This window comes from Xyrauchen texanus, chromosome 20, assembly GCF_025860055.1.
Source record: "Xyrauchen texanus isolate HMW12.3.18 chromosome 20, RBS_HiC_50CHRs, whole genome shotgun sequence".
NCBI classification, from domain to species: Eukaryota; Metazoa; Chordata; class Actinopteri; order Cypriniformes; family Catostomidae; genus Xyrauchen; species Xyrauchen texanus.
The window spans coordinates 19,202,431-19,216,224 of NC_068295.1; the positions used below are offsets into that span (position 1 = coordinate 19,202,431).

Here is a 13,794-nt window from a genome sequence, read left to right on the forward strand (position 1 = left end):
GAAATGTCCTCATAAACCACATTTATAGCATAATACCCTTGCATTTACCAGTTTGTAACCTAAAAAAATGTCCTTGTAAACCACCAACCCACCCACCCATCCACCCACACACGCACACACACTGTAGAATGAATAAGTACAGAAAACCAACAGGCGCATCAATAACAGAATAACAGCGCATATATGATAGAGATTCTTTCAGGCTTAACTAACTTTCCCCAAGTCTTCTATTTTGGAGAACTTGTCAGATACGTCTACAAAAAAATAATAAGTTGCATTTAATCACAAAGAGTTCACGCGCAGCTCTTTCTCTCAGGTCGACATAAAAGGGCATTTGCAGAGGGAGCGCGTGGCGATGCCAAACATTTAGTAGCTAATACAGTTTATCCTCGCATTTTATGATAAATAACTGATTTGGCGGAAAAAGTGCCATTTTTGTGACAGTATTTCCTCTACATGTTTTGAGGAAAGAAACCCAAAAGAAAACTTCTTCAGAAAGCGCATTATTTGCCTGCATTGTAGGTTTTCACAATCTTACATTAGTTATTGTGAGGACATCTGGAATACAGTAGCCTATGGTTTACAGTCACACACAGAGAGAGAGAGAGAGAGAGAGAGAGAGAGAGAGAGAGAGAGAGAGAGAGAGAGTGGGGGGTGTTCGACAAATCTCCTTCGCTGATGGTGATGCTCCTTCAAAACTCCAATCTCCAATCGCGTGCAGAATCTCTGAGCCATCTGAAGGTTCATCACTTTACCAAGTCTTTCATAGCCTACTTGAAAATGTGCTGGATGCCTGCACTAGGTGAAGCATAACAAGAATCCTGTTGTTAATTGTAGAAAAAAGAGAGTAGAACAATAAAACACTTTATGCTTTTACAGAGCTAGGAGACAGTGAAGCTCTTGTTGTGTTTGTGACAGTTACGCATCACAAACTATTTATATGTGCGCACCGCTAGTGTCAGACGCGCGTTTCCAGCCCGCGCTGGTGATGCGATGCCCCGCAACCACAGCGGCGATGAGGGCGGTACTGGTCTCTGGATGAAGACCTCTCAAAACTATGGAATGAAAGATGTCGAAGCCGGTCGTGGGACGATGAACAACGCGACCAGAACGGTCGACAGTCTGCTGTCTACGCCCGGCACAACAGGTGCAGGAGGCTCGGAGAACCTTAGGAGAAAGCAGGGCGCCCGGCTGAGCCTGCTCGGGAAACCGCTCACCTACAGCGCGCAGAGCGGCCGGAGAAACGCGCGCTACAGGAAGCTCCAGAACTGCCTCTACAATGTCCTAGAGCGACCACGCGCCTGGGCATTCGTTTACCATGCTTTCGTGTAAGTGAAAATGTTTCTGTTTTTACTCCATTTACTATTCATATCACGGTGAACATAGTAAATATACACACTTGCGCGGCTGAGTTCACCTGTTACTTCAAATGCTACAACAAGATTTATTCAGATTGCATATAAATACACATAAATTAAGCATTTATACACTTATTACTTAAATGTCTCTATTTTCAAATGCTGCTATTTTACTTTTGTACTATGTCTGAATGATAAATGCAGGACTGCAGATAATTGTAATACTGTTCTAAATGTATGTGTCAGTGTTTGTGTTAAAATATAACTGTTTGGAAGTAACTTCTTTTAGTAGCTGACAACTCACCTTTATACAGTATAAGACATCTTTAATGATAATGAATAATAAATACTATGATGTCAGTAAGTAATTCAGGCATTTAAATTAATAAACAGCTCTAGGTGGTACATAAGACTGGTTTGACTTTTTTAAAAAAATGGTTAAAGTGTCTGATCAGGTTTGGTAGACATGGCCATTTATTATTTCAACACACCAAGAACACAGAGGGGTTGTGCTATATCATTTGTATGTGTCATTAATGTTACTGGAAAGAGGTTTAAAATTATGTTTTTTTAGAGATCTTCCCTATAAGAGATGCTTCTTATATGACCCTAATTATGGCAAATACACTTACATGACATCATTTCTATGTTCAGAGAATGTTGCGTCTGTTCACATTTTGTAAGCAGTGCTTGCATTGGGAGGAAGCTGAGCTGTCACAATGCAAGACTGAAGGACTGCTCTGTGCTGCAAGACAGGATGTTGTTGCTTTATTTGTGCTGAGAGGACAGCAGAAGTCATGGAGGTTAAGCAGTTGCATCTGCACCAATTGTACCACACTGGCAGAATACTGCACACTTGAACTGTGTTGCATGCTTGAATGAGTGCTATCAGTAACAAATAATACATATATCAAAAATAATACTTTTCAGTGTCAGTTAAATTCATTTTTTGGCCCATTTTACCTGAGGCAATGAAGCTGCCTAATAATTATGCACACCTTGATATAAGGTGTTAGTCACTTTTTCCACACCCTCCCTCATTACACAAATACATACCACCTAAAAATGATTTAATACAATAAGCATTCAAGTTTATATGGTTTGAAGTAGTAAAATGTGCATGAAATTTATGATAAACTCAGAGTACTCACTTGCCTAATAATTGGGCAAGCAAATATGTCAAGAGAGGAAGGAAGTGGCTCTTACAAGTTTTGCTAAGTTTTATCAGCATTTAGTGTTTGACAAGCTTTCAAGGCATATTTGTTCTGCATTTGTTCTGTAATCTTCTATTCTCGCAGGGGCGTAGCACCAAATTTTGGGCCCTGGGTACAAACCATCTTGCTGGGCCCCCGTACCAAATATGTATGTATAGAAAACTGACTTCTAAGGGGCCCCCCCTGCCTCGGGCCCTGGGTACTCGGTACCCTTTACCCCCCAGTCCGACGCCCCTGAATATGGGCATTGCATTTAATTTGAAGGGTGTAGGACAAACTCACATTTTGTGTGTGAATTAAAGAGAGTAAACGGAGTGTAAAGACCTAAATGTGGTAAGAGGTTTGGCCTTGCAACATGATACAGAACATAATGAAGAAAATCAAAATCTCATAAAATAGATAAAAGGCAGTGCAAGAATGCATATAGGGGAAAGTTTACTGAAGTCAGTGCACAAGTAAAGGGGTGGTGGGTGTTCAGGTGTGTCCAGTTACAGAAATCCTGCCCTATCGCCACTGTGCATTGAACCCATGCTATATGTAAGGAACTATTGCTGCAAACAATGTACTCTAATGCTTTTAAATGGAAAGAGTCTACATAGCAAAAACAAAAAATATATCCATTTTGTGCAAGTACAGTGAAAAAAAGTTTATTTCATGACATAATATTAAAGTGACAGAGTACATTTAACTTAAACATCTTAGTAACTTTTACTAACAAATCTGATCTACATTGTTTTTAATAATCTTAATAATGTTGAATTTAAATGAACATTTTACTCAAACATTCCACATTTTGAACTTTCATTCATAACACGTTAAATAATGTACCACATAACATATGGAAGTTCTTCATGAGACATCATCACCTTGAATTACTGGCAATAAGATCACATCATTCATGCAGACCTTAAATCTTGGTGCGCAAAACATGATAGATCATTTTTGTTGATAATGAACAAGTAATTTTGAACTTCACAAAACAACAAGTTTTCAAATGTAACAACATTATCAACAATAAAATGGTGTAAATAAACTTGCAAACAGTGAAACCATGCAAGCTCATTATTCAAGCCTGGTGCAAGCTGGGAACAACAGCTTCGAAAAGTAAAGTACAATTTACTTATTTTATTTACCACTGAAATTTACTCAAAATAAATATATAGATAAATAATGACATATTGTTAGAATATCAAATTATCATACATATTATATATAAGCTTAAATTAAAAAAACAAATGTAATTTACAATAATGATTTACATAATTATTTTTTACCCACTTTCATCTAGTATGTAAAACTATGCATACGACAGTATATGTCACACATGAGACTACAATACACTACCCTTTTGTTTGGGGAACTTTCGGTTCAATATGTTTTTTAAATTAAATGGATTTTCAATGGCCATATCAATAACACACAGTTGTCTGCTCAGCCCAGCAAATGTGCATCAAAGCAAACTCATTTATCTCTTTGTGATGAGCAGACTACAGAACTGCAGCTGAGCACATTTCACCACGGTTAAAGCACTATGCACTGCCCCAGAGCCACACCTCAGTATAAACATCAACTTTTTATCACCAGAGTAAAAGGAAAGTTTCCAAAGTTGTGTTTTTAAATGCTCTACTATAGAATGTACTGTATGTGTCCTATATTCAAAATCAATTTGTAACCCTTTACAATAGATATTGTTTTCAGTTCCATTCCTGGAGGGCCACATCCTGCAGAGTTTAGTTCCAACCCTGCCCTTACACACCTGCCTGTATTTTTCAAGTAATCCTGATTACCTGGTTCAGGTGTGCTTGATTAGGGTTGAAGCTAAACTCTGCAAGGAAGGGAATCCAATAGCTTTGCTCAGGCTCTACAAGGATATCCTTAAAACAACCCTTGCTGTTTGCTACATATGATATTTGTTAATGTAATGAGGGTAAGATCAACCCTACATTAACTTACAGAAATGTATTGCTTACTTCAAACAAATCTTGCTATATCCTTTCAAAATATGTAGAATTACATGCAGTTTCACCAACACAAAGAAGGCATTATGCTGCCATAATGAACATATCATTAAGGCCACATTCAGTTTCCTTTATTCCCTCAAAAATCACATTCTTTGAGAATGAAAAAGGAAATTGCTTAGTTGGTGAACACTGCCATAATTATCTGTAACAGTACATAATGCAGTAGTCAGATAAAGAGTGGTTGAATGATACAGAATTACTGGTTTAAGGTTCACTGAGTTCCCCATTCACATTTCCTATGTGTATTCCATTTCTTAGTTTAGAAAACTGGATATCCTCCTTAGACGGCTTAGATTGACTTAATGCAGTGCTATTGAGGGTGATTTGTACCTCACGCTGAGTAAATTGCTTTTATATTGAAACAAAATATTCAAAGTTCACACCTGTAATGGTCTCCAGCCCCAGCTGTGACACAGACAATCATAATGGGCCTCTTGTTCTCCTAGCACTCAGGAAGGTGCTCTGGTTTACTACTGACCCGGATCGACAGGCTGAATGTGATATATACAAGTCAAGCCAGCCAAATAACATTAGAGTTTTTCTACTTCGGCTTAAGATGTCAGTTTGGATTTAACCTTATTATCTTACATTGGAAATCTCTGAGGGGATTAGGTTTATTTAACGTGGATTAAAGCAAGAGATGTAAATCTATAGTTCAATCTGTCATTTCAAGCCAAGTTGTGTAAACTTACTGAATCAATGTTGACATTAAGCACCAATTTCCTAACACCATTTGATTGTGCAATTAGGTCTGCTTAGAGTAGGCCTGTAAAAGGTTTTCATCATTATGCTATAACAAAAACTAACACTTAAATTTCCATCCATTTAACTTGTCATAATAATTTCTGTAATTTCTGCCCGGTTTTATTTCAGAGATTTCAGTGTTTCATGATTTTCTTCGTTTGTAATTAAATTCAAAGTGGTTGAAAAAGTGTAATGAACTTTGGAACCACTTTGATTTTACTTATGTTTAATTGCTGCCTTAAATTAAAAAGTTACAAAAGTTTTCTTAATGGAGTGACATTTGAACAGTGTACAATAATGTGTGTCATGCTGCAATTTTCAGGGATGTTGTTCCATTTCTGTGGCTTTGGAGGACTAATATTTAAAGATTAACACACCATCCATTTGATTGAGAAAACCATGGATGAGTTGGCTACTGAAAGCGGTCCAGTCACTCTCACTCCTATGAGTTCTCACCATTGTCATAAAAGAGCAAGCTGCTATTGCTCACAGTTGGAAGGTAAATGGAAACAGTTGGCTCTCACTTAATGGAAAAAAAGGTTTTAGACAAACTCTAACAGATTGTAGATCTTGAAAAAGTGCAAAGAGGAGGTAATAAACAGGGTGTCATGTCTGTGTTCCTGTGGGGGTATGAATGGTAGATGAAAAGGCTTTTTAAAAGGGCACTGTTTGATCATCTCAGGGGCCCATGACACAAGACAGGTCTTGCAGCCCTCAGACAGGGCACTGAATTGAGTTGAGTATGTTGAACTGCCAGCCATGTGGAGAGAGAAGTAGCAGCATGGATCATGGGTCTAAGCATCTGGGCATCTCAGTCCTACTGTTTAACCTCACTTCAGATGAACTAATATGTCATTAAAATCTTCTGCATCCTATGAAAGCAAGAACAAGTAACCTAAATTCTTGCTGAAGTAGTCAAGAAACCATATTTCTGAATTGTGTTGCCTACAGTATAAATAGGCCTGCACAAAATCAGTTCATGTGTTGTTATAAACTTTGCTGTATAATAGTAATATTACACTGTCTCTGTTGCAATATATAATGCTACTGATGTGTTTATTTTCATAATTGTGTTATAATTTCAACTTTATTTCTTATATTTGCATAACTGTTATTTGAGCATTACGTATCGTAATTGCGGAGGGGGCCTAAAAAGAGGCTGGTGCCAGGACAATAATGAATCTCAATTATTTAGTCTGTGGCATGATTGTTGGTGCCAGATGGGCTGGTTTGAGTATTTATGTAACTGCTGATCAAAACAGTCTCTAGAGTTTAGTCAGAATGATGCCAAAAACGTCTAGGTTACATATGTAACCGCCATTCCCCAATGGAGTGTCGAAGAAGCGACACTAGGGGTCCCTCTTGAGCGCCGAATATACCTCTGATCTATGAAAAAAGGCCAATGAGAAGTTGGCAGACAGTATTTATATACCCTGCCCCCGGACATATGGGTATAAAGGTGGGGAAATACGTCTAGTTCATTCAGGATTTTTCTGAGGAGCCAGAAATGGTCCGACCACAACAGTGGCTCGGCTCAGCGACGTGGCCGGGAGGACACAACATCTCATTCCCTCCATCGGGAAATGGAGGTTACATACATAACCTAGACATTCCCCGTCTGTCGCTCACTTTGACGTTGTGTCGAAGACGTGACACAAGGGGTCCAATTTGAATCATGCCATGCGCTGAGCCGTGTACGTGTACTGCTGACACAGGAACGGGCAGGTATTTTACGTGGAAAATACACATAGGAGGAATTCCACGCAAGAGTCCTGACCTGTGGAGCACCTATTCCAGTGCAGGGTAGATTTGAGTACCCGCAGTGGATTGGGTTGGCGAATTCCTCCGCTGAATTGCAGACCCACAGGGCTAGGGAGGAGTCATCCAGGGAGCCGAGTGAGTGGGATCTCCTGGGAGAAAAAGCGCACGATTTTACCTTGGCCGAGAGAAAGGGCGCTAGGCGCAAGTGGCTTGGTTGATCGTGTCTACGACGGCAGGTGGTAGACCAGCTAGATCTTCCGCGTCCCGTCCAGGGTCCAGACATGGAGGTTCCAGAGGTCTGGGTGCGCCAGACTACCCAAGTGCAAGTTTTTAAGTGCCTTAGCCTGGTGTTGGTTGCAGGAGGGGCCATGGCATGGCATAAGTGGCCTGGGACCGCTCCACCATCGAAAGTAGTGAGAGGTGCCCTTTACGGCTTACTCAACTCGTCATGCATGTCCGGATTAGACAGGAACCAGGAGGGGCGCGGTTCTGAGCGGTGCACATGCCCGTGGAACCAATCAAGTAGCCGTTAAGGGGGACGGGGTTTTCCGGTCCAGCCTCGCGCTTGCGGTAGCCCAGGAAAGCATAGCAGACCTCTGTGCGTCAGGCTCAGACTGGGCGAGCAGACCCGAAGGTGGTGGCCCAGGCGAGTCTTCATCATCAAATGACACTGTAATGCTCTTCGATGCAGCGGCGATGTCGTCATCCAATTCCAGGAGCTCAAGGGACTGGCCGTGAAGCGGGCCGCACTCATCACGAGCTCGGACGGAAGCAAGCAAGCGTGCCGGGGAGGCGGCTGGTTTGAGGGGAAACAGAGACCCGGTGAAACGGAGCCCGTCATTATCCCCAAATCGCCGTCATCGCCCGCGGCGCCTGCCCCAATCCCGTATGAAGGAGGCGAGGTGCGGGGGGTGGCTGAAGTGGCCTTCTCTCATGACAAAAGAAAGCCGCTACCGCAATGCTGCCATGGCTATGTTCTCTGAGAACATGAACCATTAATAAAACGCTGCCTGCGTGTGATCGCAGCCCAGGCACGCGAGGCAGCTTTTATGACCGTCAGAGGTGGGGAGAACTCAACCGCATCCAGACACTACACAGAGGTGGAAAGACGTCTTTAAAAAGACACGTCCTGAAAAGGACATTCAACGCCAGCTGTGTATTTGCTCTTTTAGAGAAACTAACTATTTTAGAGAAAATAACTCTTTTAACTGCGCTGTCGAAGCACCCAGGGGAAAAACGCACTGCCGTGCAGAGAAGGAGAAAGCCACTGATATGCGCCGTAGATCCAACAGCAATCGCACTCAGAGGTGGGAGGAACAGTGTGTGACTCGCAGCTCGCTGCATACACGATCATCAGCTCCAAAGAAAATTTCTGAATGAACTAGATGTATTTCCTCGCCTTTATACACGTATGTCTGGGGGCGGAGTATGCAAATACTGTCTGCCAACTTCTCATTGGCCTTTTTTCATAGATCAGAGGTATATTCGGTGCTCAAGAGAGACCCATAGTGTCGCTTCTTCGAAACAACATCAAAGTGAGCGACAGACGGGGAACTAAAAACATCTAGTGAGCGGCAGTTCTGTGAACAGAAATGCCTTGTTGATGAGAGAGGTCAACAGAGAATGGCCAGACTGGTTTGAGCTGACAGAAAGCCTACGATAACTCCGATAACCAGTCTGTACAATTGTAGTTAGCAGAATAGCATCTCAGAATGCACAACATTCGAACCTTGAAAGGAATGTGCTACAACAGCAGAAGACCACATCAGGTTCCACTTCTGTCAGCCAAGAAAAGCTGAGGCTGCAGTGGGACTAACATCTGTGTTCCTCGGCAGAAATCGAGATTCATTAGACCAGGCTGTTTTTCCAGTCTTTAACTGTCCAGTTTTGGTGAGCCTGTGCCCACTGCAGCCTTAGATTTCTGTTCAGCAGTTACAGAAATCCTCAAACCAGCCTGTCTGGCACCAAAGATCGGTGAGTGTATATTTATATATTCTGTCTGTGAGTCTAATTCGCTACAGTTAACACATGGACTTTGCGATTCCATTCAGCAGATTTAATGATTTTGACAGGGTGCTGGATAATAAAAACATCAGAAAGTGGTCATTATGTTAGTTGCCCTTGTTGAAAGGGGGCTGACTGATGGTAGCAGCCGACTTCTCTTTAATAGCAAGCTCTACAACATAAGCTGGGCATAACCCAAAGGGGCTTCCCTGCCCAGCAGTGCCCAAAAAAACAGGTAGAGTAATTGCTTTGCCAGGAAATGAGTGGGGGTGCACCATCACTCACCATTCTCTTCCTTTTCATCTGCTTGTCAGCGTGACAGAGTTCTCCTGATAAAGCAGAACTGGGGTGTAATGGGGGGCCTGGGTAGCTCAGCGAGTAAAGATGCTGACTACCACCCCTGGAGTCACAAGTTCAAATCCATGGTGTGCTGAGTGACTCCAGCCAGGTCTCCTGAGCAACCAAATTGGCACAGTTGCTAGAGAAGGTAGAGTCACATGGGTTAACCTTTTCATGGTCGCTATAATGTGTCACGCTCTAGGTGCATGGATGCTGCAGAGAATAGTGTGAAGCCTCCACATGTTTTAAGTCTCTGCAGTAACACGATCAACAAGCCACGTGATAAAATGCATGGATTGACATCTCAGACACGGAGGCAACTGAGATTAATTCTCCGCCACACGGATTGAGGCAAGTCACTACGCCACTACGAGAATTTAGAGAGCATTGGGAATTGGGCATTCCAAATTGGGGAGAGAAAAAAAAAGAACTGGGGTGTAATTGAGACGTGTGTTTGTGTACCAGATTCTGGTTTGACAAATTTCTGTCTGGTTTTAACTGATTACAACCAACGTATAAAGTAAAACAATAGGTTGCATTGAAGTGTTAGCATCAGATGACTGTAAACAATTATTAAAGCTGAAGTTGGTAATTTCTACACAACTAGCCCCACCAAATATATTTGTTTATATTTATTCAATTATATATTTAAAATAAACTTCTCTCCTTCTGAGAGATTGTCCCGCCCCCAACTCACTCCTTTGGTTGAGGGTCTAAGCGGGTCGCTCAAACGAACATAGCGATTTTCATAGCGCAGCAAAAACAATGTGTTTACAGTTTTTGAGAAAATTAACCAATGAATGGTGCTGGGTAGTAACAGATTACATGTCATCTGGATTACATAATAAAATGACAATAATCAAGTATTGTAATTGGATTAAATTCAAATGTTAAATACTCGTTATGAACAAGTATTTTTTGTGTTTTTTTTTTTCATATTAATATCATCACATTCTTACCCCGAAGCGCAGTCCCGCAGATTAACATTTTGAGCAAGTTCTCCTTTTACATTAAAACAGTAAGATATGCACCTCAGCTAAGGTGCATATCTTAAGGAATAGGTGATGGACTGTTACTAAATAGTTAGGGTTAAAAGTGTGTCAGAGTTTAGAGCTGTAAGTTTTGACCTACTAATATCATTGCTGTTGATTTCAGGTTCATTAATGTTTGTTCCTGTAATATTTCTATGGTTTTATGCACTAAAAATGCACTAGATATATTTAAAAAAAAATCTTACTACCTCACCAATGGGGTGCAGCTCACACATTGAACTTAATTGCTTCAAAGGATCTAGTGGATGCCATCGCTGAGGGTCTTGCCTGCATGGTACACAATAGTTCAACTGCAAAATGTGCAGCAATTTAGAACAAAGCCTGCTGATGCTGCTTTAGAAAACTCCTGATGTAGCTATAACAATGCAAAAAGCACTTACAAATTAGCTTGAAGTGAAAATCAGTCTTCTTTAATGTTTAATTAATCAATTGCACGATTATGTAGAATATCTCAGGTTTTTAAATCCATAAGAATCTCTTTCTCAACAGCAAAACCAGCAGTGATGACAGCTCTGCTGAAGATCGACTCGGTTACTAACGTAAACTCGGTTCCCTGAGAGAGGGAACGACTATTGCGTAAGTAGCTTACGCTATGGGAAAACTTTCCCATGAGAAATATTGAAGTCTTTATGTAAAACGCATTGCAGCTGCACAGCAGACAGTGATGAGCGAAGCAGCTCGGTCATTGGCTGTGCTGCGGCAACTGCTCGAACCAATGACGGGGCGATTTAGAACGCGCCACCAATGGGGGCGCGCCCCGCTTTCGCGCGCACATAGCCTGCTGAAATTAGCATATGAGGGCTATATAATGAGCATCCCGTCATTCCGGTTCTTTAGGTTCAATCGACTGAAGCGACTGACCAAGCACAGGCACGGCAGCTTACGCAATAGTCGTTCCCTCTCTCAGGGAACCGAGGTTACGTTAGTAACCGAGTCTCTCCTATTGCGTAAGTAGCTTACGCTATGGGAACCCCATGTAAAACGCCGTGCGTGCTGACTTCGCTGTATAAAGCCAGAGGTGGGTGCCTGAGCCTTAAAGCAAAGTGATGTTCCACGAGCCGGCCAGAGGCGAGCTATTTAGTGGGGTATGACAAGGCGCCCTTACCTACAAGGTGGGGTGCTCCTTGTACAAACACAAACACATGTCTTATGTACTGAGTTTTTTGTGTACTGGTACGCATAATAAACCCTCTAAGCCGGTCAGAGACGGACCTTATAAGGGAGGAGATAATGCCCAGCATGTACATACTCCAGTTCATTCCACAGTCAGACTGATAGAATGTTGGAATGTAGTGAGGGGACCTGTAGGTTATAAAACCTGATAAATGTCGAAGGCGAGGCCCAGCCTGCCGCCGCACAAATATCTTCAATGGGTATCCCACTCGACCATGCCCACGAGGAGGCCATGCTCCTCGTAGAGTGCGCTCTGATGCCTAAGGGGCATTGAAGGCCCTTGGCTTCATAAGCTAGCACTATAGCATCCACTATCCAGCACGATATTCATTGCTTTGAGACATCGAGACCCTTAGTTCGGCCGCCAAAGCATACGAATAATTGTTCCATCTGTCTGAACAGGGCAGAACGTTCCAAATATACTCTGAGCGCCCTGACCGGGCAGAGTAAATTTGCGTCGCCTTTGTATGCTGAAGACGATAGCGCTGCCAGAGATATCACCTGTGCTCTGAAGGGTGTAGAGAGCACCTTAGGAATGTACCCGTGCTTTGGCCTAAGGACAACTCTGCAGTCGTTAGGTCCAAATTCCAGGCAAGCAGCGCTTGATGACAGCGCGTGCAGGTCGCCCACTCTTTTAACTGAAGCGAACTGCCAGCAAGAGCGTGGTTTTGAGCGAGAGCTGCTTGAGGTGCACGGTTCGGAGAGGTTCGAACGGGGCACCTTTGAGTGCGTCCAAGACCGTGGCCAGGTCCCAGATCGGCACCGAAGGTGGGCGAGGAGGGTTCATCCTCCTAGCGCCTCTTAGGAAACAAACGATCAGATCGTTTTTTCCTAATGAATGTCCTTTATCAGGATTGTGTGACGCCGCTATGGCAGCCACATAGACTTTGAGCGTGGAGGGTGTGCGGCCCGCCTCCAGCAGCTCCTGCAAAAAAACGAGTACACTCGGTATCTCGCACGTTTTGGGGTTCAAGCTCTTGGTATCACACCAGTCACTGAACACTTTCCACTTTTGGGCATACAAGCGCCTCGTAGAGGGGGCTCGTGCCTCAGCAATGGTTTTCAGAACTCCACTGGGGAGGTTCTCGGGAACCTGTTGAGGGGCCATGCATGGAGGGCCCACAGATCGGGGCGGGGATGAAGAATCATCCCGCTGGCCTGTCCGAGGAGGTCTTGCCTCAGCGGAATCGGCCATGGGGCAGATTGCATCATCTGTACCAGCTCTGGAAACCATGTCTGGTTTTTCCAGAGTGGGGCTACCAGGAGCACTGCACATTTCACCTCCCTGATCTGACTGATGACCTGAGGCAGCATCGTGATCGGGGGAAAAGCATACAAGGGGCGGCTCGGCCAGATTTGGGCGAGCGCGTCCGTGCTTTTGAGAAGAGAGGGCAGTCTGGCGTTTTCCTTGGAGGCGAAGAGGTCGACCTCTGCCTCGCCAAAGGTTCGCCATAACCACTGAACCGTCCGAGGGTGGAGAGACCATTCTCCTGGGAGAACTTTGTCTCTGGATAGCATGTCCGCTCCTTGGTTCAGGATGCCTGGCACGTGCGCTGCTCTTAGCGAGCGCAGGTGGTGTTGTGACCATAGGATGAGCTCCCTGGCCATAGAGTGCAGGTAGCTCGACCTGAGTCCACCTTGGCGATTTATATACGAAACTACCGTCATGTTGTCCGTTCGGACCAGGACATGTTTGTTTTGCAGGTACGGAAGCAGGGCTCTGAGAGCCAAGGCGACCGCTTTCATTTCCAGACAGTTTATGTGTAGGCGCTTTTCCGGGTTTGACCAAAAACCGGAAACAGGCCTGCCCTCGTAAAGGGCCCCCCATCCTATTTTGGAGGCATCTGTCGTGATAATTTTTCTCCGCGTATTCACGCCCAGACTCACGCCGGTTTGATACCATTTTATGGCTTTCCAGGGCGTCAGGGCTTTTATACAGCCGTGATTCGCTCTGATCAAAAAGTGGCCTGAGCGCCACGCGTGAGTGGGGACGCGGCTCTTGAGCCAGCGCTGGAGAGGACGCATGTGCAACAATCCTAGCTGGAGTACAGCTGATGCCGAGGCCATGAGGCCGAGCATTCTCTGAAATCGTTTGCGCGCCCGTTCTGAACGATGTTGCAAGGCGTCG

The 13,794-nt window shown here is 43.6% G+C and overlaps 1 protein-coding gene across 5 annotated transcripts in view; it reads left to right on the top strand.

Annotated features, from left to right (window-relative positions):
- The first annotated feature begins 741 nt into the window (after positions 1 to 741).
- The window catches only part of LOC127660994 (potassium voltage-gated channel subfamily KQT member 5-like), a 249,356-nt gene continuing 236,303 nt past the window's right edge, over positions 742 to 13,794 (top strand). For all 5 annotated transcript variants that reach the window (XM_052151514.1, XM_052151510.1, XM_052151511.1 and 2 more), the window contains exon 1: positions 742 to 1,328. In XM_052151514.1, the coding sequence (XP_052007474.1) occupies positions 994 to 1,328 (335 nt within the window). In that variant the 5' untranslated portion in view covers positions 742 to 993. The remainder of the gene's footprint in view (positions 1,329 to 13,794) is intronic.